At 43.8% G+C, this 15,476-nt stretch overlaps 1 protein-coding gene across 1 annotated transcript; it reads right to left on the bottom strand.

Annotated features, from left to right (window-relative positions):
* Positions 1–1,362: 1,362 nt before the first annotated feature.
* On the bottom strand, positions 1,363–14,115 carry LOC112568834 (cephalotocin receptor 1-like). Its single transcript, XM_025246343.1, is given in 5 exon segments — positions 1,363–2,426; positions 8,862–8,985; positions 8,988–9,593; positions 11,456–11,655; positions 13,788–14,115. Coding segments are annotated over 5 exon segments (1,497 nt in total). The 5' UTR covers positions 14,092–14,115; the 3' UTR covers positions 1,363–2,163.
* Between the last annotated feature and the right edge of the window lie 1,361 nt (positions 14,116–15,476).

Here is a 15,476-nt window from a genome sequence, read left to right as displayed (position 1 = left end):
TAAAGACTGTGTCCCAAGCTGAAGCCATTTCTACTATTGTTATTGTATTTTCTGTTTTTGGTTTATTTGTAAGAGAAGCAACAAGATGTTTTGGTATTAAGTTGTCAAGTGTGTCAAGTGTGTCATCTCTATTTTCCATGTTCAAAGTAATTTCCGGTCTGTCATGTGCAAATTTGTGCAAGATGTCCACCAAAAGACAAAGACGATGGCTTTGAAGTCAGCATGTCAAGTCAGGTAAATGTCATTTCTTTGTAACAGTGTTTTTGTTGATGTGATATGCATGTTAATTTAGGTTAATAATCTTAGAGAAAAATGCGAGAAAAAGATTTTTTGTGATAATTGAAAATCCATGCAACTTCAGAGTGTTTTGTTTTTTTAGGTGTCCTTGGGTACTTCTACAGAGTACATCAGTATACTTCTACGATTGTTGAGTGACTTTCTAACAAGGCAAATGTGTCATCACTGAATAAATATTTTATAATGGATTATTAAAGCACACATTGTGTTGATGTTCATGTTGAATGATGTAGATTCAGCAGAAATCTATACACATGCACATACATTACACACATGACACATAGGACAAGACAAAAAAACAAAAAACCAACAAAACAAACAAACAAACCAACCAAACAAACAAACAATAATCTCAAATTTCCTTTAACTGTCGACTTTTCTGTCAGATGTCTCCGATGGATGACAATCCCTGACACACTGAGTCAGTTTGAAGAAGCACGTTACTTTAACGTGTGTACGTCACGTGTTCAAGGGATGGACAATTAGCTGGATGAAAACAGCGGCAATAAAAATGAGGGACTAGCATATAAATAGCATGACCCAGCACCAGCACCAGTTACTGGTTGATGCAGATGCACCAGCACCGACTGGACGTGACTGAAGATTCGCATACACAATGTAGCTCTCTACTGACTCCACAGCTCTCCTCTCTGTAAGATGGTCTCACACTATGGCGCCCAATATGGCGACCAACCATCTGGAAGCGCGTCCAAACATGGCTGCTTGATGTCAAGCACAGACTTACCTCAGTCAGCAAAGATGCAAATAGCTTTTTGAAATATCTTCTAGAATATTCTGAATCACGAGAGAAGGAAATGAAGTGCTGGCTGTTTGCACCAGAAAATTCCAGACAAGTGGGGCCGAATGTATTTGGTCTAATTTGGGGTTCAGAGAGGGTCGACACAAGCAGTCCGACAGACCAACTCGGGTGGTAAGGTCAGCAGGTATTACAGGTGATGTGATTCGAGAAAACATCATGTCAGCTAAATTTAACCAAGGATTATAATAAACAACAAAACATGTTATTTATAGAACAGACAAGGATACTTGTTCTGAGACAAATAATCTACGTTTTATTTCCCATTTAGCATTATTATTGCGTAGTAAAATCCTAAACAAGACATAACAGACAGAATTAATGTAAAATACTAATTAAACGATTTCTAGAAGTTTGAGTTTTAGCTATTGTCTTATTCACGCGAGACCTGCGGATCGTCAGAGATAAAGAGGAAGATAATGAGTAAAGTAGGGACCTCCCAGTTCTGAGTTCAGTCAGGTGGAGAGAATGTTCTTGCCTCCACTCCCTCCGCCAGTCAGAACAGGTATCTGCTTCCCCTCTCGACCTCGTGATCTCTGTATCATTACCAACCAGGATTTTGGGTGGACTTCACACTTTCTGAATTAGTTTTGTCTTCTTTCCTTTAGTTTCTTCTTTATATCTCCTTCTCTCTTTATCCGCTTCCACTCCATCCTCTCTTTCACACACCTTTCATCATTGTTCTTATTATAATGATAGTCATCGTTGAAAGTTTTTCGACAAAAGATATCGCTGGCTGAAAAAAGTCCATTATCTATTTGGGGTCGCATGAATATCTCATCTCCTCCTCTCGCACTTTCTCATTCTCTCCCAGTCTTCGAGATCTGCTGACGGAAAGTTAGTTCACAATCCAACCTTCCAACTGTATGCCACCGACCACCATGCAGGAGCTTGAGTTAGGATTTGCCCTTTGACCTTTGAAAGCAAACATTAATGCTGACACTGCGATGAACACTTTCAAGTGATGACGTGTCTGGTCGCCATGTTGTTTCGCTTCACTTGTGACGATGACCACAATGAACCACTCAAACGGACCGCAGTCTGTGACGTCACGCTTCAGTGGCGCTGCACGTGCACTCAGTCTCCCACTGACTGTTGCCGGCACGCGCGTGCATGTTGTACTGATGACGCTGTCCGCCGGACATGACGCCGTCCCCACGGCAACAGCAGCACGCGATGGTCACGTGGTCGAGGAGGGAGTTGAAGAGGTCCTTAAAGCCCTTGCAGATGGTGTCACTGAAGACCATGTAGATCCAGGGGTTGGTGCAGCTGTTGAGGTTGGCCAGGAGGAGAACGATGACGAACACGTTGCCTGATGATAAAAATGAAAAAAACATTTCAGAGAGATCTTGTTATCATTGATATAAACTAACGGCTAGACCTATTTAAAGCTAGCCGCCATACTGGAAGTCGGAAAGCGATACTGTCTCAGTATTAGCGATGAGATGCCAGTGCTTATCAGTATTTATCATGAATGTTTGATGCTGCTTGCTTTTAGTTTTCCTCAGATGTTCCAGTTCATTGATTTTGACACCGAAGAGGAAAACATCAGGCTGTTCATGCTCCCTGCCGGGTCACGTGGTATCCGAGTGGTAAGATGGCTCGGACCCCTTGTACCGTCAATTCGTCTGCATGTGTAATGCTTGGGTGTTCTGTCCTTAGAGAAAAAAAAATCACTGACCAAGGCGGGCCCCCTTGACAGCCGCGGCCCGGGTACACCAGACCCCCCTCTCGTCAGGCCTGATGCTGCATCATCAGATTCATCAGTGGCAGTATTGTTGACGAAATTAACGCAAAAACACAATATTATCTTGATTCGTTCTCAAAACGGCGTATCCCTGACCCTGGAGGCTTTGAACTGGGGAAGACTTCAAGGACTTCAAATAAGTACCAGGGTTGGCTTTGAACTCGGTCCTGGAGAGCTAATCAGCTGCCCCTTGGCCTGGGTGGACAGGCAAGGCAAGTAGCCAATGAAATGAAGGACAGGACACGTGACCTAGAAACTCAAGCTTATGGCACGTTTGATCAAGGTAAGGTCCCTGACCCTCCCTCTCATGCACACATGCACACACACCCACATACAATGAACAGCCAGCGTGTGCGTGCGTGTTTTCTTACATCTCAGACTGCAGCCGAGCCAGCTGACGGAGAACAGTTTTCGAGAGATGAGTAAATTGATGAGACGTCACCCTAACTAGACTGTCACGTGTCATCAATGTAGCACGTCACCCTAGCTAGACTGTCATGTGGCATCAATGAAGGGCTCAAAGAAAGACAAGATGGAATGAAAAAAAAATTAAAGAAAGGAAAAAGAAATAAATCTGGAATCTTATAAAATCCAAAAGACTTTTCTTTCGTGATAAATGAAGAGAATGAGGCGACGACAACGACTGATGATGAGTGGCAGCAGCTGTGATGACCCTGACACTGACCGCACTCAACGACATACTACGCGGCAGTCTCACCGGTACGTACGTGTCAGAGGTCGCAGCACCATTCCCCACTTTCCCCAGTCAGGTCAGGTTAATAAGGGAAATAGGTTCACCTTGCATGGACGCCATTCACATTACTCCCGGCAAACAGCTTTAGAGAACTAATCAGACTGATTATTGCTATCAACACACACACACACACACTCACACAGACACTCACACTCTCACACACACACTCATACTCACACACTCACACACACTCACAAACACTCACAAACACACTATTTCTGTAGTCCTTCGTTCCTTCCTGCTTGCTACTGAGCATTAGTCACTGGACGACTCCTCTGGCATCGGATTAAAAAAAAAAGGTTCCTTCCTGCTGATGAAGACATGGACAACTCTCTTGCCGCGGTGTCATTGGCCTCTAGAATAGCCTCCCCTGCCAGCATATTTGTTCGTGATGCCAAAAGCGACCCAGTGATTTAGAAGCTTTTAGGGGAATGAACCAAAAAAAATAATAATAATAAAAATGATGTTAAAATACCAAGGGACTGCAGGAAGGAATGACACAGCAGGCTGGCTGGCTGTCTGGCTACGTTGGCCCAGACTGATGTGAAGCGACAACAACTTCATATCAACATATACATCTACATCATAATGGTGGCGGGGTAGGCCGGTCTGTTGAGGGTAACCTTGTTAACGGGGTTCTTACATTTATATCGGTGTCGTATGGCAGCGTCCACCCAGCAGTCAGCAGTTTTCTTGGTGCCGTGCGCAAACAGGAAATGGGGGTCGAACGTGTGTGTGTAGCTTAGCTTACATCTCTCACCGTCACTCTCGTGGATAATGAGTTACTAGAATCAAAGAGAAGTTCTGAGTCTGACAAATTCGTTTTCACGGTTGCCTTCCCTTGCCCAAGTAATAATTTCTGACAGTAGGTGGCGGAAACAAGCAGGACGATGAAAGTGAAGCGTGACTTACACTTAACCAGTGAAAGAGTCCAGTACAGTCTGTGTGTGTCTGGCTCTTGCCACCTGTAACTGTGAGCTGGAGAAGACAGCAACTGTCGGCTGCTACTATCAACACCTGTAGGGCACCACGATCCACACGCACGACGACGGCCCATCACAATCACACACCAACAACAAGTCCAACAACAACAAGTCCAACAACAACAACAACAACAACAACAACAACAACAACAACAACAATAACAACAACAACAACAACAAGTCCAACACCAACAACACGTCAGTTAAGATACAAATGCGACATCTTTTCCTCGTGTGTGTGTGTGTTTTTTAAAAAAAAACTCAAGAAGACAACGGTCTTCCAGCTCTCCCTTACAAGGCAGTGTCGGTTGATCGAGAATGGACAGCAAGTATTAATTATTTAAAGCTAACTGCAGGGTGTGTGTGTGTGTGTGTGAAAGGAGAAATCCCCATAAAATAGCAATGCCAAGGACAAACCCAAAGACAAAAATCAAGGAAAGAACGAAAGGAAAATTTGAAAGACGACAAACAAAAAAACGGACGATAACTGCATGTGATGCCATCAAGACCTTGACCTGTGGGATTCATGTTCTTTGACACAAGGACAACCTCATCAACAGATCAAGCCTGAAGCCTCAGGTCCTGGAGTTTCTCCTTTTCAAAAGAAAGTTTAAAGTTAAAGCAGATGAATGAGAGCCTCGTGTAGAAAGTGAACTCGCCTCACTCCGCAGTGAAAGTAAGATAAAACAACTGTTTCATTCATTTCCACTCACAAATATTACATACTTCTCGCCATCTCCATCATACACTACAACGTTTGTGATGAGAGATGAGAGATGAGAGATGAGTAGTGTTTGCCACACATAACCGGCTCATTACACTTCTTTCTCATTTTCGCTCCTTGGTTTTCTCGACAGAACGAGGGATAGTCTCAACGGCTCATTAGGTAAATCGCGTGCAATCAGTCAGAGAGCTCCACGCGCTCAAACAGCAGATAGACCCGAGGGAATGATGATACATTGCAGAGAGAGGGAGATAAAAGTGTGTAAGAGAGAAAAATAAAGTGTATGAAAGAAAATATGTGTAAGAGAAGTTGTGTGTAATGTTTGTGGTGTGTGTGAGTGAATGATAAGAGAGAGAGAAGAGAGGAAAGCCAAGGTTCCTGCACACAAAGAGCAGACATCTTAAAACATGGAGTTGTTTTCCACATGAAGAAAACCACCACGACGCCCACGATAAAAGGAATTTTGTCAGAATGAGCAAAAGGAGGGAAGGACAAGGTGTTCCATCAATCCCCCAAACCATTCTTCGGCGCCAATGACTGCCTTTGATGTTTGTGCCTCGTGCCGAAGTAACTGGTCCACATCACTGCCACATGCTGAGTTGTTGGCGGAGTTGCACATTTTATGGCGGTTGATATCATGTTTATGTTTATGTTTTCCAGGCTTCATTAGGGAGAAACCACGGAGAAAACTAATGTGTGTTTAGTGTTGAGGCTTTCAAAGAAAAGTGGGGACAATTAAACACCGACACAAATTGTCTACAGTTGAGAAGGTTTACACCCCATGTGCATTACATAGTACAAATACAAACAGTAAATACGAATTATACAAAACTTTGACTCATCCCTATTTGGTCAATCATAAAGCTGTTAGCCACAGAAAAAAGATGTTGATTGTGGTACTGACATCAGTGAAAGTCATCACGTGTTGTCTTGCAGGAAAAGGCAAAACAAGAAAGGATTGACCAAACAATGTGGGGGACAGACTCAAAGATTATCCAGAAATTCAGCTTATATACAAACATGACAGACCGCTGAGAGAGATGGTGAGAGTTAGCGCGGGAGTTGGCGAGAGATGGCGAGAGTTTATGTGAGATGGCGTAAATTAGCGAGATTTGACAGAGAAGATGAGAAATCGAGTGTTGGTGAGAGTAGGCGAGAAGTTGCTGAGAGCTGGTGATCAGATCATCAAGATTGTTCGGATTACTAGAATGATGTGTTTGACTGTTTCAGAGCTTTAGTGTGTCAGCAGCCATGACTGTTGGGAGAATACTTAACTTCGTTGTCTTGCATGCCTCGTGATGTGAGAATGGCTCCCATGTGTCGACCTAGTCACGTGACTGGTTTACTGCCCCGAGTGCTACTGGGCGCAGCTTGAGAACATCCTCTAACATACATTCTTGGTTTGGACAAAGTAATCCCTTGCTTTCATGAATGAATTGTCCTTTCGGTCACACAAAAACAGAATAATATGTGTTGGTACCTAAAGTCATTTCCTGTCTCCCCTTATGGACACGAGGACCAGACAATGGGCGCCACACATACTGGACTACACTTACCACAAACATCAGAGACATGGCCTACCATCACCATCACTCCTTATAACCATATTATATGGAACCTGGGAGGGTCTGTCTGAGACTGCATTTATTACCAGAAGTTGATTGAGTGGACTGATCTTGAAGTTTCTTATTCTGTGGGTAATGAAGATAGAAGAGCTTGCAAGTCGCATCCTTACAAGATCGGAGCCATGAATGACGATCACAATTGTTATGATTATGTCTGAATGCTGGCCCAGAGCAAGATGCCATAATTTCGACAAGAGGTCTGACTGGAGAAACTGTTGAGCATTACACCTCTGATTCTATTACTTCCCAGACACCTAGTCTCTTGTGCCCACGAACCTAATTAATCTCTCGGTTTTGCCATTTTCTGCTCTTGTAGACTCCAGTCGAAGACTTATTCCCTCTCCACAGTTCCTAAGGTTTCCTTAAGATCGATTCCATTTTATTTTTATCAATTTTTTTAAGCTTTAACTTTATTTTTCATTCATTTTGAAAAAAATTGTAAGTGGTTTTGTCACTAATAGTTGCCTCTTCCTGAACATAAAATGCTTCCTTGTAAATAACTTTGTGATTGGATGAGCGCTTTTTTAGGAGTTCAATGATTGGTTGAAACCTTAATGTGAAAGCGCAGCTGGCGCCCAGCTTCTGCGGTCACATTTCTTGCGAGAAATTATCCTGACAGAGACGAGACCCACTCCAAGGATGCCCGTCTCTTTTTTGGTTTCTTTTTTTTACAACAGTCTGTTGTCCACCTCGTGTCCGGAGCTGAGTATGACACTTTCTTCACAATGACCAGGTCCACGTATTCTATTAAATCTGTGCAGCCCTTCATCAACCAGGAGATGTTAATTTTTTATTTCCACAGCTGCAGGACCACCGACACACTCTCACTCATGGTGACACTTCTATTTATCGTCTCCAGCTTGTGGGTTCCTCCTGTATCTTTGATATTTGAGTAACTCAAACATGTTTGACCCACCACCACAAAACTCGAAATTTAAAAAATTTTTAATTTGTATTTTAACATGTCCAGGTTTTGATCTTTCTTGTGATACCAAGGCTGTCTCGTAGTCCCAGAACTGAGTTACACAGGTTTGAGGTCTGTCACTATGGCAGCGGCATTTTGAGAAAAGCAGGTTCAAAGTTTGTTTAGCAATCCTACAGTTTCTCCTTAGCAATGCTGGAAACAGGGGGTAGGAAATGGGGGACGTGCGCGAGCAAGGAGGGTGTAGCAGTGAGGGAGGGTGTAGAAGAGTGAGGGAGGGTGTAACAGAGTGAGGGAATACTAGAGTGAGGGAGGGTGTGCTAGAGTGAGTGAGGGTGTAGTAGAGTGAGGGAGGGTGTAGCGAGTGAAGGAGAGGGTAGGCAAATGAAGATGCATGATGCCACCTCGGGCTGGAGGTACTTGATCAGTCACCTCCCCACCCCGGAGGCTGCAGGCAGCAACTGTCAGCCATCAATACCCACGTGGGCGGCCACCAGCCCCGACACAGGAAACATGCAAGACTTTAATTGGCTGCTGCGTGGTCCAAGTGGCCCTCGTCCTCCCGTGGTAAGCAGGGGGCTGTCAGCTGATCAGATCTCCTCCCTGTGTGAGCGATTGCTATTAATGGCGATGCAGGAGGGAATATGGAATGGATTTTGTCGTAATTAAGTGAGCGAAAGATATTCGCAAAAGCAATACCCGTGTAAGGTACTTCCGGATTATATCAGGTTCTTGTAGTCAGCTTATTGCTTCTCTGCAGATTGAAGTCTGTAGTCTGTCCTCAATATTTCTTTAAAAAAGGACGACCAGTCTAGTTCCGAAACGTACCCAAACTGAGGCGCGCGCTAACAGGAGCCCGGGTACAAGGATAGTTTTGTTTAGTCATTGTTATAAAAATCGCAGTTTGTTTTCCTATTCGTTACAAAGAATTGCCCTTGTCCTCTCTCTCTCTCACTCACATACAGACTCACACACACACACATTTCTCTCACCTTCAAACGGAGCGCTGTCGTCGTACGCGGCCCACACCTGCGCCACGTAGAAGGGGGCCCAGCACAGCAGGTAGCAGATGATGACGGTGAGGGTGAGCTTGATGGTCTTGATCTTGGCCCTCGATATCCCGACATCCCCTCGGTGACGCGCTCTTCGTTGCCTGGCGACTGTTGTGTACAAGGACCCTCGCGGCGCAGACGCCAGTTGAGCAGCGCCACCCTGCGGGCGCTGGACTTGGCGAAGGGCCTCCCACTCTCCTCTCTCTTGTCCTCTTCCTCCTTTCCTGACCTCGCAAATCCTCCCAGTGGGGGCGTGTGAACCAAACCGTTTGGGGAACGAAAGCGACGGGTGCAATCAGGGTGGCCCGCAGATGAGTGCGCAGGCTCTGACGTCACTTCCGTTGTCTTGGCCGCGCAGTGCCTGTGCAGGTCCTGCTGACAGCTTTCTCTTGGACCTTGGTGGAGAAGGGTCGCGTGGTGACAGTTGGACGAGGATGAGGTCACTGACTGCTTGGAGGAGTAGGGGACGAGTTTTTCGACCATCTTGCTGCTCCTCCACACGGCGAAGCTGATCTGTCCGTACAGGACAGCCAGGATGAGGGTTGGAACAATGAAGACGGACACCGTGTTCCACGTGATGTACAGCTTCAGGGTCCACGGCGGGTCGAATTTATCCCAACAGTCGTACACCCCTTGACCCTCACTCACCTCGGTGAGCGAGAAGATGAAGACCTGCGAGTCCAGGTACACAGATTAGTCTCATCACATCGACAAGTGTTGTTGTCTACATCAGTAAAAACAAATTCATCGAACAGTCTCATTAACTCTACCGGCTTGTGAAAATGAACCCGTTTGGCTTATTCTAAATTAATTCTTGAGAAGTGTATCGATTTTGGTCTCGAGAGAGCTATTTGTTTTGGTGAAATTATATCCTCTAATATTTAGAACGTTACATAAATGGATTAAAGAGATTAAACACGAGATAAACTTAGTGTGTAAAACCCACAGCCAGTAACTCGCCTCTTCACAGACAACTACATCATTAGAGTTATGACAGGCTAGACCACGGAGACTAGCCCTGACTAGAGCATTCAGAGGTCGCTTTTGGCTGCAACAAGTCGTAATGGAAGTTTTTAACATTCCTCACAACTCTTTAGTTTCAACGAGAACTTTTTACTCGCGATGAAAGGCTGATTGGAGTGAACAGAGCTTTCGCCGAGGTCAGCCAGTCATCTGACAGCAAAAAGTGAGAGACAATTACAACATTTGTGAGGGTCTCTCAGCCTGGGAATCTCGGCATTTCACGACAAAGGCTCGTAAATCCTGTTGTATATACCACAAACATGAAAGTGGTTTCCTCTGCTGTTAGCAAGGCAGACAACTCTCATGTTTGTTTTCCAACTTTGAGTGTCGTCAGCAGTGAAAGGTCGGGATGGATCGCAGGGTTACTCGGTGCTTTGGATGTTAAATGTTTATCTTACAACACTTCTCTGACATGGATGGGTTTGTACCCGCAGCAATGTACCCATCATTGGTGACTTACGTCCCTTGACGTCGCCAGAAAACCACAATCAGCGGATTATTCGCCTTTTTGAACTTTTCCCGACATTTTCAAGGTTCGAGCAAACTCGACTAAAAGATTTATGGTTCCGGTTCAACATGCTGGAAACATTTACTTGCATTTTCTGCCATCTTGTTGTTCATAACTCTCGTCTTAACAGCAAACTAAATTCCCTGAGGATCTGTTCCTTGTCCACACAAGGGTCAAGTGGAGAGAGAGAGAGAATGGGTACAGAGCAATAATTCAGTGGTGGACACCGACATTTCTAGTTAGGACCGAACATGTTTCTGGCGATACGGTATAGGTGATATAGGTGAGTTTGGCTGTCAAAAACAAGATTTTAGAAGGCCCATGATGAACAAGTACATAAATTTTTGAACAGTTTATGTCCGTATTCTGACAGCACTCTGTTTACAAGAAAACATTTGAGTATCAGGAAGCAATAAAGTCGAGAATGCGTGGAGGAGGTTTGAAGCCATCAAAGTCCTGCACGCGCTGGAACTATGTGTATTTAATTATACAGTGGAATAATAGCAGCTAAGTGAAATTTACCCACAAATATTTTATTTGAGGCGTTAGAAATTAGTCCGAGAAGAGAAAGTTAGACATTTACATTCAGGTAAAAAAGTGAAGTTCCAAACTTCTCCCTCCCTAACGATTCGAAGGTCATGGGACGACCTTTACCTTTTACTCCCAGTTCATGAACCACGCTAATAGACAAAGAAATAATTTATTTATTTCTTAACAGTTAAAAAGTGAGCTTCATAATACACTGAATTCACAATAAATACATAATAATAAGGTGGTGTTTACTCCCTTGTCTAGTAAGTGGAGAGTGAAGATTTGTCACTGTCGCCAACGATATGAATACATTACATCGACTTACGTGCTCACTGTGTTTGTTCAACATGTTTGTCGTCTATGTTCTGTTGTTCACATTGTTCTGTGTTGCTTGTTGTGAATGTTTTCACGCTCTATGCTCTGCTTATTGTGTCTGAATGCTGCAGGTGAAGAGAGACAGAGACACCAGTACCTGCGGGATGCTGAAGACCAAGGAGGCCAGCCAGGCCGCGAGGACGAGCAGGTGAGCCTGCAGTGAGGTCCACTTCTGGCTGACGAAGGGATGACAGATGGCCACGTAGCGGTCAATGGCCGTCGACAGCAGCACGTAGGACGAGGCGTACATGGCCACCAGCTGCAGGTACTTGACGGCGCCGCACAGGAAGGGCCCGCCTGACGTCATCATGCAACGAGTGAGTGAGTGAGTGAGTGAGTGAGTGAGTGAGTGAGTGAGTGAGTGAGTGAGTGAGTGAGTGAGTCAGTCAGTCAGTCAGTCAGTCAGTCAGTCAGTCAGTCAGTGTGCCAGTGTGTCAGCCAATAGTTCGCACGATACAAACTTTGCAGACAACAACAAAATCGTTTTTCAAATATAATTCACGAACACACTTTCTAACTCACTTAACGATTGCTGATACTTCTGCTGTCTCTTGAAATAATGAACAATCAGAAAAGTCCGCGTGCTACATACCGGCTTTACTACCCGTCTGTTAGTCATTGATTACCAAAACATTTACCTCCAAAACTTTACACTTTGAGCTGCCTCACTTTTTCGGCCTGCAGTAATCATAAATCATGAAAACATCTGAACAGTTGTGGAGAAAATTAATGAAGGCTGTTTAAAAGCAAACCACTATTGCTATTGTAGACAGCTTTATACCCAGATGACGGAGAGGAAAAAAAAGAGAGATCGAGATCGACTAAATAAACAGAGAAGACACATAGAAAAGAGACGATGGCGATGATGGAGAAAGATGGCAGCTGTAACACAAACCTAGACATATAAATCACGTGACTGGATGGAGGGAGAAGAAAACGTGGGCTGATGAGAGATCCCGCAAACACCGGAAGTCAGAGTTTGTCCTCTGTCCGATGGCTACATTTCTCTTCCTGTCGGCTGAATAAAGTCCCTCCAGACCTTTCCGTGAGAGCTTTGCCAGAGGGTGGGTCCGTTAGAGGCCGCCATCATCAGGTGGATATGACAGAGAGAATTATGTGGGCGGCGGTTTTCTCTCTCTCTGTCTCGTTTTTTCTTGCGCTCCACTGACTCATATTTCTGTTTATGTTGACTTTTCTGTCAGGTACCTCGAGTGAGTATGTAGACTTAATCAGAAAGTCTGCTCACATTCAAATGCATTGAACCGCACGTGAAGCTGTCTGGGTGTCTGGAACTAGAACGCGTGTAACAGCTTTTGGACGAGTGTCATTGTTGGCTATAAAATATTAACTCCTTTTCGTGTTTTTCCCGCTTGGTTCCTTTCTTACTTTTTTCTTCAAAGCCTAGATGCATTTAACATTACATTCTTTTGTTACTGAACTTGCTTTCTTCAAACCAACAGTTACTTCACAAGTCAGGAATCTTGGCTCAAGCAGCTCTTGTACTTGTCTGTCCTTTCTTGGAGCAGCAGTCATTTCGCTAACGAATCCATTTACTTGTATGAGGAGAAATGACTGGAGCCTGGTGGCAGTCACACACAAGTCAGCTTGCAGAGCCGTTGGACAAAGCCAGAAGACCACATCGCGTGCGGTGATGACGTCCCAACCCTCGCATCCTCTCCATCACGTGACAGCGCCATTGTACCCGACAGATAAATGGCGGCAGTCACCGGACACTTAACAGGGCCAGAGACAAAGCAAAGCTGGACTGATCCCCGAGAAAATCTCTGAACGAAAAGATTCACCCCACTCCACGAAGAATAAGAGCGAAGAAGAACACAACCAAGCGTGACTTTATGACAACATTCAACAGGACTGACCTTCTTAAAACGTGACAATGACAGTGACAATGTCAATAACAATGACAATGACAAGTGACAATGACAGTGACAGTGACAATGACAATGACAGTGACAATGACAAGCAAATGACGGGGAACAGGAAATTTGATGTTCGTGGGAAAAGAAGATTAGAATGAAGATCGTGGTACTTTCCCAGCGGATAAATTTCTACTTGTGTGCCTGTGAATATTTACACGTGTCTAGTTGTGAGTGTGTATATCCATTAAAATGTGTATAACATTCTTGAAAGTATGTCTGTGGTACGTATGCATACGTGCTTTTCTATGCACGTGCCTGTAAAGTGTGTCTTAAAATATGAAATCAACGACAGTGACTGATGACGGACCAAAGTTTGTGGAAAAGTTTCATTCTGAGTGAAAATCTTACTGCGGAGTAATGATGGTGTCGGGAGGAGAGAGCCAGACATCAGGAAAATAACTACACCTCCTTCGACATCACTAAGATCGGGTTAGACCCAACAGTTACTTCACAGGTCAGGAAGCCAAGCGACTCCTGCGCATGTCCACTGACCTTGGAAGCGGAAGGTGATGTCCCACATCATCTGCGGCAGGACGTTGAAGAAGGCCACGAAGAGGTCCGCGAGACTCAGGTGCATCAGCATCAGGTGCATTCGCGACATCTTGCGAGTCTTCATCGTCAGGGACAGCACCACCATCAGGTTGCCGAAGACGGCCAGCGTCAGCACTGTTGCCATGACAGCCACCTCGATGACAGCTAGAGATGTGTTGCGGTTATCGTCGGCACTGGCATTGACGGCCGTGCTGTGGTTGTCCACAGACCTGATGGTGGTGTTCACATGGTGGCTGATGCTCATCGTGCAGTCGACTACAGTTGTCTTCGCACCAATCAGAAGAATTTTAGCAACCTGGATAATAACAATACAAGTCAAAATGTGTGTGGTTTGCCATCTTCTTTACAATTTGTGCATTTTGAGACTTAGACTTATTTATTATTACCCTACAGTTCTTGGTATGGTTGAGTGAAGGAACGACGTATTTTGCTAGGGTTTAGTTTGTTACAAAGATATTTTAAATTTATTTTATAGTTATCCTAGGTTAGAGGTCACCACCAACCTTTATACATCACATTCGTCATCAAGTTCCTAATAAATTCTTTGTGAAAGTCCCTAACTTCCAAACATCACATTCGTGTAAAACTCGTTAGCTCTATTCATCCAACTGTCCTAAATCTTTCAAACACCGCGGATCACATCCTAACAACGTACCCGGCTAGAACTTGTGACGAGGATTTGTTTTTCGTTTCTAATTTCTGCTGGCAAGACATTTCCTGGACATAACAGCGGAAGACGTGGGCAGAATGCAAAAATGTAATTGCAATGCAAACATTACATTGAGGAGTGGGCCATTGAGAAGGATTTCACCCAGAAAGTGTCGGTGTTCTCACGCAATCAAAGTTTTGTGCATCCAGCATTACAAGCAGTAAAAAGGTTAAAGGTTAAACTCTTTGACGTTGTCCTTAATTTCAGCGAGACGTTTGATTGGCTGCTTCTCGCTTGGTCTCAATATCTTTTTCTGTCCTTTCGGTATTTTTCTCTTTTCACCCATTATTTGAGGAGACTGGGTGGTCTTAAAGTGTTTAAAGTAACAGCGTAGAATAATATGTACATACGTCCAATGGTACATGCGTACAAATACAATTGTAAACAAACATAAATACATACAAGTTCTTGCAAGCCTCTTTCATTTGTACAACAAACATCTCCATGCTTATCATCTAGTAGCTTTTAGCTGCTTCTTTCATTTTTGAATTTCTCTTCTCATATTATTTTATGGCTGATTTAGTGGCTTATTCTTGTAGTGAAATAGGGATTAGGATGTGTGTAATGTTAGCATTCTATTTTGTTTTATTGTTAATCTTGCTTCTTTATCTGTTTTATCACATAAATGTAAACTAAAGCCGTAAATCAATACGATATCTATATTAATACATCTAAGTTATATACATATATATTAATGCTCTGCGCTAACTGAAATTAAGCTGCAAATAAAAACAACTAGGATAATCATACATTTCCAAAAAAAAAAATAATAATAACAAAAGATTTAAAAGATTTTCCAGGCATTTATACTTAAGATTACAAACGGCTATAACTTCCGAACTAATGCTGAGAAAAGTAAACAACGCATAATGACAAGTACATTTACATCATAAACAACACAAAATATAATAACAAAAACA

Source organism: Pomacea canaliculata, linkage group LG1 (assembly GCF_003073045.1).
Source record: "Pomacea canaliculata isolate SZHN2017 linkage group LG1, ASM307304v1, whole genome shotgun sequence".
Taxonomy (NCBI): Eukaryota; Metazoa; Mollusca; class Gastropoda; order Architaenioglossa; family Ampullariidae; genus Pomacea; species Pomacea canaliculata.
Note: the sequence above shows the minus strand (reverse complement) of the source record. Positions and strands in the feature narration are given on the sequence as shown.